The 11571-nt window shown below is 34.5% G+C and overlaps 1 protein-coding gene across 1 annotated transcript in view; it reads right to left on the reverse strand.

Moving 5' to 3' along the window:
• IPO11 (importin 11) overlaps positions 1-11571 on the reverse strand; it is a 295618-nt gene that overhangs the window by 184992 nt on the left and 99055 nt on the right. The window contains exons 8-12 of the mRNA XM_006876193.1: positions 9629-9699; positions 7630-7822; positions 6790-6942; positions 5282-5325; positions 1967-2057 (exon numbers count right to left, since the gene is read on the reverse strand). Of these exons, the coding sequence (XP_006876255.1) occupies positions 1967-2057; positions 5282-5325; positions 6790-6942; positions 7630-7822; positions 9629-9699 (552 nt within the window). The remainder of the gene's footprint in view (positions 1-1966; positions 2058-5281; positions 5326-6789; positions 6943-7629; positions 7823-9628; positions 9700-11571) is intronic.

Here is an 11571-nt window from a genome sequence, read left to right on the forward strand (position 1 = left end):
TATTTAAAACTAAATTTGCTACTCGTTAGTCTTCCAATAAAGTACAATATTAGGGAAAATATCATTATAAATAAAGCATTAGCTCACCTTCCTTTTCCAAACTCTACAGCTGTCTTAAGGTGTTAGGGGCAATAACAAAACTGAGAAGATTCTGTCTAGGACACAGTGAGTGACCTATTTTAGATTTTGATTTATCTAAAGAAGTACTATACATCTTTTCATGAATCTCTTGTTGACTTACCACAGTGCTTATCCAAGCACACTTAATTCCTTAAACCCCCTATTTTCAGAAGTCGGCACTTCCCCTACTTCACTAAGCAAGTTGCTGCTGTTGTTGTTGTTAAGTGCTATCCTTAATTACCACCCATAGCAACCCTGTATAGGGTTTCCAAGGAGTGGCTGGTAAGTTTGAACTGCCAACCTTGCAGATCAAATCAACTTTGCAATCTAACACATTAACCCACAGTGACACACCAGGATTCCATAGGCCATCCAATATCCTAAATTTCTCTTTTCTGTAGCTAAGAATATTCAACTTTACCCCTATTTTTTAGTAAGTAGCAATCCCGACTCCAACTGGCAACTAGTCAGTCCTACGCGTCCCTCCATTTAGCAGGCCTTATCAGCTCCAATATCTCTCCAAGTCTTAAACTGCATCAATTATCTCCTCTATTCCTTCAATTATTCTATTTCTTTACCCTTTTACCTCTAAAAACAAGATGAGGAATCTCCTGCCCTGCAGGAACTTTTCTACTGCTATCATGTCTTTACATTGCTCCCTACTTAATTCCTTGATAGCATTAAATGTGATTCTTAACCAATCTAATTATTTATCCTATCAGATTCTGCTGCCTTCTCATTTTCCAGCTCTAACAATTCTAGCAGCATGCTCTTCTCCAGGATGCACCTTCATGCTGCTCTTTCTATTTCTATGTGTGAGTTTTGTTTTTTTTAACTCTTTTTAACTTTTTTTATTTTGAAAGAGGGTCTTTCCACTCCTTATATTTCTATGGTTGAAAGTCTTGTCTGTCTTTAAAATTCTTTTATGGTACCATGATTCTTTATAGATACAGTCTTAAGTCTAGCTCAAACCTCTACTAATGAGACAACTGTTTTTATCCATTATCAAAACTCAAAAGTTCAGAATCACCTTAGATCATTCTCCCTTACACCAATCCAAGAACACTACCACAGAGTGAATTCTGACTCACAACATTCTCCCTTGTAGTCAACAAGTCAATCGAGCAAATATTTACTGAGTACTCCAAGCACTGGCAATAAAGTAGGAACAAAAGAGACATAATCACTTTCTCCTGAAACTTAAAAGTCTAGCAGAAAAGCCATAAATAAATAATAAAACACTTTTAATAGATAACTAATTACTTGTGTACAAAAGTGAATGATCTATTGCCATAAATCTAATTTTAGCATTAACTCTTAAATCATTTTCTTTTCATCCCCACTGCCAGCATTCTAACTGACGCTAACATTTGATATTCTAACCTTTCCTCTACTATATTCCAAAGCAGGCTCTAGATTGACTGTTTCCCCAGCATTATATTTTGTTGTTGCTATTAAGTGACATTGAGTCAGCTCCCCTGCTTAAGATAACCAAGGCTGTACAGCCTTGCAGGAACAGAAAGCCTTATCATTCTCTCATGGAACAGCTGGTGGGCTCAAAGCACCTTGCAGCTCACATTCCAGTGCAGATTCTACAAAGCCACTGTACACTCAGCATTAAATTTTACTGCCTGTTTTGTTTATGTTGCTATTATGTTTGCGATACCAAAAGCTAACTATCACATTATATGCTATGTCAAGGCCTATCTCAAATCTAATATTCAAGAAAGCACATTTCCTGTCTTTCTTAAATTTGTATCTATATGACATAAGAAATAAGACATGCACACAGTAGTCATTCATATGAACATTAAATAAATTGGAAGTATCACAAAATACACCTCACCTTTAAGTGTCTGCATCATTTCTAGAAGTACAGGAGTAAGAGTTTGATTATATTCATGGAATATATCTATAAACAGTACTTCAGTACAAGGCTGGAAAGAAAAAAAAAAGATAAAGTCCTAATAAAAACAAAAGGTTATTGTGCTGAATAATTCTAAAATAAAACAAAGACTTGCTGCTGCTGTTGTTAAGTGCCATCGAGTCGGAACTCGCTTCCAACTCACAGCCACCCTGTATAAGGTTTCTGAAGTTTTCAATCTATATAGGAGCAGAAAGCTTCATCTTTCTCGCACAGGGCAACTGGTAGGATCAAACTACGTACTTTGTGGTTCGCAGTCCAGTGCTTACTGCATGCGGTCATGCGCATCCTTAAAATACCAAATTTTAAAAAAATATTTCCAATTCTTAATTGGTTTTAGATCTTCATAAATGGATCACTACCTTTCAAACAGAATTGTACAAGTGGGGAAAGACATTTTCATAATTTAATTGAAAGCATAAAGTTTATTTTACTACTTCAATCGTGTCACTACACATTCAAAAATTTAAAATACAGAAGACAAGCATTTTCATTTTAAATGAAGTATGCTATAAACTAAGGAGCTCTGGTAGCGTAGTGGTTACAAATTGGGCTGCGAACCTTAAGGTCAGCAGTTCGACCAGCCACTCCGCGGGAGAAAGATGAGGCTTTCTACTCCTGTAAAGATTTACACCCTCGAAAACCCTGTACAGGGTCGCTATGGGTCGGAACCGACTCGACGGCACTTAACAACAACAAATGCTATAAACTAAGCATTTTGGAGTTCCATTAGTTTATTGCTTTAGTACTATGATGACTGACCAGTAATATATAAAATTTATATATTTTCTTAGTAACAACATAACAACAACTACTAATGAATTTAATTCATGAGCTGAATTAGTATTCTTGTAATAGACACAAAGTAGTTACAGGGTTAAAGAACTTAATCACTAAATATTTCATAATATAAAGAAATTATCATTAAAACGTTAAGGCACTGCATTACACTTGAAAATAAATCTTACAGATATGCATACTGAATGTGTACATATGAAATATACGTAATTTCAGGGATTTATCTCTAAATAACCCAAATTTTAAGGGAGGAGTGCCATATATATAAAACAAGACTATTAGTCAGGAGTTAATGAATGATAAACTAAGCTTTGGATACAGAAGAGGCATGGTATTAGTCTATTTTTTAATATTTTAAGAATTTTCCATAAAAGAAAATTTTTAATAATTAAAATAGCAAATTAAAAGAAAATGTTAAAGCACTAATAATTTATTGGATTTACAACTCGTTTTCTAGTCACGCTTATAAATCTAAAAACAGTACCGTTGTTGTTAAGTGCCATCGAGTCAATTCTGACTCATAACGACCCTGGCACAGGGTTTCCAAGAAACAGCTGGTGGGTTTGAATCATGGACCTTGCTGTTAGCAGTCCAGTGCTTACCATACAGAGAAACACCAGAACCCCAAAATATAAACAAAAAAGCACCATCTCTTTTGACAGATGTAATCAATTTGAATTCTGTGTATTCCATCTGGTGAGGTCCATGAATATAGTCGTCTTTTACATTGTTTTTAAAAAGATATTTTCAATGAGTAAGTCATTGGTCTTGCAAAGTTCTATCATGCAATCTCCAGCATCATTTTTATCACAATGACCTTTTTTTCCAACTACTGATCCTTCCTCTGTTTCCAACCTTTGCATTCCAATTACCAATAATTATCAAGGCATCTTGACTACATGTTTGATCAATTTCAGACTGAAGAAGTTGGTGGAATTCTTCAGTTTCATCATCACTGGCTTTAGTGGTTGATATGCAAATTTGATTAATAGTGGTATTGACTGGTCTTCCTTGGAGGCAAACGGATAATATTCTATCACAGACAGCGTTGTACTTCAAGACAAATCTTGAAATGTTCTTTTTGATGATGAATGCAATGCCATTCCTCTTCTATTTGTCATTCCAGGCATAGTAAGCCAAGTGATTGCCAGATTCAAAAGGGCCATTTCAGCTCACTAATGACTAGGATATCGATGTCTATGCATTTCATTTCATTCCTGACAACTTCCAATTTTCCTAGATTCATACTTCGAACATTCCATGTTATTATTATTAGTGGATATTTACAGCTGTTTCTCTTCATTTTGAGTTGTACCCCATCAGCAAATGAAGGTCCCGAGTGCCTTACTCAATTCTTGTGATCACGGTCAACTCTACTTTGAGGAGGCAGCTCTTCCCTAGTTGCATTTTGAGTGCCTTCTAACCTGAGAGGCTCATCTTCTGGCACTGTATCTGACAATATTCTGGTGTTCTTCACAATGTTTCAATAGCCAGCCAATACTCTGGTATCATCTGACAGTGTTCCACTGCTATTTATAAGGTTTTCAGTGACTAAATACTAGGAAGTAGTCCATCTCTCCTTCCTAGTCTGTCTTAGTCTGGAAGCTCAGCTGAAACTTGTCCACCATGGGTGACCCTGCTAATATTTAAAACATCAGTAGCACAGCATCCAGAATCTCAGCAACATGCAAGCTATCACAGGACGACAAACTGACAGATGAGTGGTGCCACTGCTAGATACACACCCATTCATTTGAAAGCAGGAACACAAATACTTGAGCATCAATGTTCACTACAGAATTATTCACAATGGCCAAAGGGTGAAAAGAACCCAAGCATTCACAAACAAACATATCAATAAAGAAAATAGTAAATATACAGAATATTAATCAGCCATAAAGAGAAATAAAGTTCTGATACACACTATGACATGGATGGACCCTGAAAATATTATGCTAAGTGAAATTAGTCACACACAATAAATAGGACACATATTACATGAGCCCACTTCTATGAAATATCCAAAGTAGGCAAATGCATAGAGAATGCAAGGTCAGCAGTTCAAGCTCACCAGCCACTCCTCGGACACCCTATACATGATCACTATGAATCAGAAAAAACTTGATGGTAGTGGGTTTTGAGAGTGAGAATCTGTCTGAAAAGGAGATCTGGAAGCATTATAGGATAAGTACCAGACTGTTAACCACAAGGTCAGTAGTTCGAACCCATCAGCAGTCCCATCGGTGAAAGATGAAGTTGTCTGAACCAGTAAAGGTTTAGTTCTGGAAACCCTATGGGGTACCATGAGTCAAAATCAACTTGATGGCAGCCAGATCTGTCTAAAATGCTTGGAATCTTCAACAGAATATCATTCTCTACTAAGACATATGGTACCTTAAAACTTCCCTGGTCAATTTTTTCATTCAATTTAATACTTACCCTCAAACTATATTTCCAAGAATCTCCTCCTGTTTCTTCCACTACTGCAATTAAAAATATGACAAATAACATCCCTCAGAAAAGCAATAATGACTAATTTCAAAATCTCAGTTTGAGATGCAAAGATTTCGGGCACATCAGACAAATATTTATGTGAATTGTTTTAAACGTAGTATTGAAAGCAAACTTTCAGAACACAATGCCTTAGCAATATAATACACAAAGTATCTCACAGGAACTTATGATGGGCATTTTTACATTCATAAACATTCTCACTTTCATTAAGAATTCTTTATGGGCAAACCTCAAACTACTTTACCATTTCCAAAGTATTTGATATGACATGGTAAACTATCTCTACACCCATTCCTCATTTATTGTCATGGTTAGGTTTCAGAGACCTGATCACTATATGAAAATTGGCATTATGCAGAAATGGTGGGTGACAACATCAGATCACAAAATGGAAACTGAGCACATCATTAACTGGCAAATTACCTCATTACATGAATACCAAACCACTGAGAATCATGGCCCAGCCAACCCAACACCTCAGCATTCATTACCAAGAGACCTACGTCATTAATGCACAAAATAGTCATATGGTACAGTTCTTATTATTGTCATAGATGCAAAATGACAGATAGTATATGAGTAGGTATAAAGTGCAGAGAATCACTGCATTTTCAATACATGATAGTATATGAGTAGGTATAAAGTGCAGAGAATCACTGCATTTTCAATACAATAATCATGTTTCAGAAATTAAAATGATTAGTCACATTCTATCAATTTTACATTTAATAGAAAACAGTTTCAAGACTTTTTAAAAATTAGGTGATTTTAAAAAAATCAGACTTTTAAAAAAATCAATGCTTCATGTTACAATATTATATATAGTGTATAAGGAAAGCAATAACATAAGATTTTAACTAAAAGAGACAGAAAAAAAAGATGCAATGTGAAATGAAATGATTTATCTTCTAAATGATTTTAAATTAGTTTTAAATGATCAAAAGAGGTAGGTAAATTGTCCATTAAGTTTGAGACCTTATTAAATTAAAAGTAAAGATGTGTGTCACCACTAGGTCATCAAGCCAAAGGAAAGAATAGAGGCTAAATTATAACCTATGTCTCACCACAGTCAGAGGAATTTACACAGGCATTTAATTTGGCAAATGACCCCTTGATTTTCTATAGCACGAGATATAAATTTTTATTTTAAAATACATGATACTGTTGTTAGTGTATATTAAAATTATAATATCTCTATAGACAAAATTCTGCATTATGTTTGAAAAAGTCATTCGTTTTCTGTTTTTGTTATTGTTTTTTACTTTTTCTAACAGGTAACAAAGAGAGGATAAGCTAGTTAGAGAAAGCCAGTGCTCTAGGATCAAATGTGCTATATTAAAGCACAGTGTTATCCTACTTGTCAGTCAAACAGATGGTATCTATTTATGGATCAAGAGAAAAGCAATGCTAAATCTGAAAAAAATAACTCTTACTAAAGCCTTCTGGATCTTCTTCCCACATTGTCAATTCTTCTTCAGTTAGTAGAAAATAATGAGAGACCAATCTCCTGCAAATTTCTGTCAAAGTAGGATATGTGAAAAACGCCATCTTAATCTTATGAGCTTTTAGAGTTTCAGGGCTACTATCTAGAAAAATAAAATTTCAAAGTTAAATGTACAGTCAAACAGTCTATCTAAGTACAATCACGTAACAAATAAAATAATATATTCTACTAAGGAAAGACACACTTATGTATAAATTTTCATTTTTATTATAAACCAATCTCAAAGACACGCGATCCTTTATGCCTACTACACCCATACGAGTGTTGTCTTAATCTTATCACTATAGATTGTGTATTACCAAGCTTTATTATCACTCTATTAGAGTAATTTGCTCAGTTGTTTGCCGCCTCCTCTCTTGCTTTCAAGAATCAAACTTTCATCTTTGTATATATACACATATGAAGAACATGAAAAAGAAATAATTTTCATATAAACTCAGAGAAACCTTTTAATTGTTCATATCAATACAACATGAGTTGCAGTAGTTACTATAGTACTTAATTCATAAAGTTTCTAAACTTTAACTGATCTTTCTCTAGTGTCCTAAAATAGACAAGTTGTTAAACGCCTTGTATAGATTTTAAAAGCTGGCATTCATACAATATTCTAATCATCAGCTCTATTTAATGTCCCAAAGACATTGTATTTTTCCAATTAAAAAGAGTAAATACTGCCCTTCCCAAAAAAACAAAAAAACATAGAAATAGAAATTGTTTGACATTTAGATTAAAATAATGGAGAAAAAAAAAATTATCAGTAAAGCATTACCTTCAAAATTTTTTGATGGCTTATAAGCGTAATTTTTGACAATCATCTTAATAAGATTCATACATTGGACAATGAATCGTTCAAATGTAACCCCATCACCAACTTCTGTAAAAACATAGCTTACAGAAAATTCTAGTGATCTCTGAATTAAAGGAGTAAATGAAAAGGGATGCTGATCTAGGAAGTCCAAAAGCTATAAAAAGAAAGAAAAAATGTTTTTCTTAATTTTATATAGGAATACAATAATTTCATAAATATATCCTATAGCCTTGCTAATATTTAACAGTTTTTAATATATGTAACTTTATATGTAATACAGCATTTCATAGGTGACATCACACTCAAAAAAGTCAAAAAGTATTGTCAAAATACATACATTTCTTTCTACTCCAGCTATTCTAAGACAATTTTTAAAAATCTAAGCACTGGTACTGAATTTTATTGAAAGAATGTTTTATTTGCAGTTTTGATTTAATAATGTCATTAGCTATTAATTGTTTAAGTCTTTGCAGTTGATACATTTTTGAATTCTGGAAATAAATTATACTTGATTATTACTTTTGTACCTTGTTAGATTCAATGTGCCAATTTGTCATGCAGGGTTTTTTTATCTGTACTTTTAAGTGTAAGAAGATCCTATAATATTTTTTATCATATTCAGTGATGTATTTATGACACATTTAGAAAATATAGAGAATGACATTTGTGTTTCACTCTATTCTCTGAAATAGAAAATATTTTGTAATAAATATAGATGGCTTATAGTTCAAACGAGGTTAAGTTAAAAGTACTGCTATTAGGCTTTCTGTTAATACATGCACAGCCTGATTCCAAACAAAATATGTTTAAACACGTCGCTCTGATCAGTGGATGTGGCTGTAGACAAGTATGATCAGTAAAATATACCTGACCTTAGGATACCTTCAAAAAAAAAAAAGGTTCAATTAAAACAGTGGCTTTTGAAGCACCTGCTAGGCCAGTCAAAACTCAAGGCAGCAAGAGGTCAGCTCAAGATTTTGTTTCTGTGTTGCAACAGCGCTAGTTAGAAAGAACTCAACTTGGAAAATTTAAAGAGCAAAGTATATTGCCGGTGGCCAGAGTGTCAGCTCAAGCCCAAATCACTCTGACCCTGAAGTGAGGTGGGGAACAGGGTTTTATACAAGAAACAGCGGTTAGAACACACAGACTTGTCTTTTCAGCTAGGGTGGTAAATTCTAGCAGGCCTTTATCCTGGAAGTGGGAGTAAACCCACCAATAAACCCTTTGTATGGATGGGCTAAATTTTATCTTGTTTTTTCCTTAGGTCCTTAGGTCATTCTGCCTTCAAGGTTTTTCTGTAAGAAGTTTATTTATTATTTTTCCATAGGGTGAGGTGGGGGTGGGGGGACAGGGTGAGATGGGGCTGAAAGGACATAGCAGATACCTAGAGGGCTGTTAGTCATGCTACATCTGTTTTTTGGGAATCCAAAGGGGTAACCTGACAGATTTTTTTCAAAGGACACAGGACAATCACAGTGGCTTTACTATAATAATGAAGTTTTCAGAAAAATGAAAACTGCATTGGTGAAAAAAAAGTCAGGAAAGTTTCACCAAAGAGTATTTTTCCATCACAACAAGGCACTTGTGCTCATCCTTCAAGGGTAGCAATGGCTGTCCCACGAGCAGTCTATCCTACAGCCCGAATCTTACCAATTCATACTTCTTTTTTGCTCTCAAAACTCAAGAAACATTGAAAAGGAACATAATTTGAGTCCCTCGAGGAGATACCAAAACAGCTGTTTTGGTGTAGTGAAAATTGAAGAATGTATCATTCTTCAAGGAAAGGTTAGAAAAGGAAACACCACCTTCAGAAGTGTACAGACCTAGATGGAGGATGTCAAGAAACATTAGCTTCATATTTTGATATTTTTACTCAATAAGTGTTTCTATGATTTTGAAGGAATACTTTTTAACCTATCATTATTTGAGAAAACCCAATTAAGAAAAAAAGAAAACTTACAACTTTAGTAAAAAGAATGATGGTCTTTTCCAGTCTATCTCGACATACATTATTTGTACCTATACTTCTACCTGTTAAAAACACATATCAAATATTAGTACAAATATATAACCTTAGAAGTATGACAATCTAAAACTTTCTTCAAAAATAATATTTTCATATGTACTTTTGTAAATTTTGTATCATGAATTCAATAGTGTTCATTCTCAGTTCGAAACAAATAAATCATAAAAATAAACTTTAAAAAAAAGAATACCAAGATATGCACAGTTATCCTCAATACTATATTTTGAAAAATTAATCCTAAAATATGAACTGAGACCATTTAAAAAATAATACACAGACCCAAGACACGTTTGTATATTTTATATATATACACACATGCCTCTGGGCAAAGACTTTGTGCCTTCTTCTGACCTTCAGGCAGAAAAAAATCCCTATTACAAAGGTGCTTATAATCATATGAAAGGGGAGGATAAGAAGACTACAAGCATAATCCAAGACAAATATAAATGCTAAACACTCTCAATCTATCCTAAGGAGGCTATAGAAGTCCTAGAAATGGAAAAGCAATGAGGCAGGAAGCACACAATAAAAGTGAATGTCACCTGGGCTCAGACACAAAGACATTTGAGAAAAGCCAAAGCACATGAGTGAAGCACAGAAGCAAAATTTGGCAGAGAGAATATGTATGTCAATGAGAAGATTGACTTAAGGTATAGCATGGGGCTATTGTTGCTGTTAAGTGCTGTCAAGTCAGTTCTGACTCAGCAGTCCCTAGTCTAGGGTTTCCAAGGAGAAACCTGGTGGGTCTGAATGCCAACCTTGCACTTAGCAGTCCAGTCTGTTCTGACCCACAACAACCCTGTATAGGGTTTCCAAGGAGCAGCTGATGAGCTTGAACCACCGACCTTGCAATTCAAACCAACTTTGCAGTCCAGAGCATTAGCCCACTATAATGTGCCATAAAGGTAAGCCACTAAAGGTTAATGAATGAGAAATTTACAAAAGGAAACTTAAATCATAGTAATATATAAAATGAACTTAAGAAAAGTATGTATACATACATATATAAATACGTACATATAAATATAAACAGTATTTGGAGTTCTGGTGTGGTGTTGTATATTAATGCGCTGTACTGCAAAGTCAGGTTGAACTCCAAGGTCAGCAGTTCAAGCTCATGAGCCACTCCTCAGAAACCCTATGCAGAGTCCTAGGGGTCAGAAACTACTCGAAGGCACTAAACAACAAACTGTACTTGGCACAGAGTTTGCACTTAATGACTTTGTTAATGAGTTTCAGTTAAGACATGACTGTCTGCCTAAAACAGGGTGGTAAAAGCAGAAGTATAGAAAAAGGAATGGACATAAAATAGACTTAAAAAAAAAATAATAAAGCTTCCTTGGTACTCAAGACAATAAGACAGATATTGCTAAGATTCCAACTGAACTTCAGAGAATTCTCTAGATACCAGATACTAATTTTAATTACATGCAACTAATGAAGAAATGGAACTCAAGTATGGTGCTTTAGGACAAGCACTGGACTGCTGACCACAAGGTTTAAACGTACCAGTTACTACTTGGAAACCCTATGCAGGGTCACTATGAGTCAGAACCAATTCAACGGCACTTAACAACAACTAAGAAATACACTGCTAATAAAAATCTACTTTTATGTAAGTATACATCTTTTAACATCCACAATATGCTCAATAAAATGGGACTTTATGAGATTTGGATGCCATATGAATGCCAAAAAGCTCATGGAAAAAGGGAAGAAAACCGGAAGGAAATGAACTGTTAGAAACCACCAGGAATACAGGAAGGCTTCATACAATCTTAGTTTAATCCCCATAAAATCTATTATGTTAAAACCTTATGAGATACACAGAGTAGACAGGGATGGGCAACTTGGACATTGCCTACCCAAAATGGCGG

This window comes from Chrysochloris asiatica, unplaced genomic scaffold, assembly GCF_000296735.1.
Source record: "Chrysochloris asiatica unplaced genomic scaffold, ChrAsi1.0 scaffold00362, whole genome shotgun sequence".
NCBI lineage: Eukaryota > Metazoa > Chordata > Mammalia > Afrosoricida > Chrysochloridae > Chrysochloris > Chrysochloris asiatica.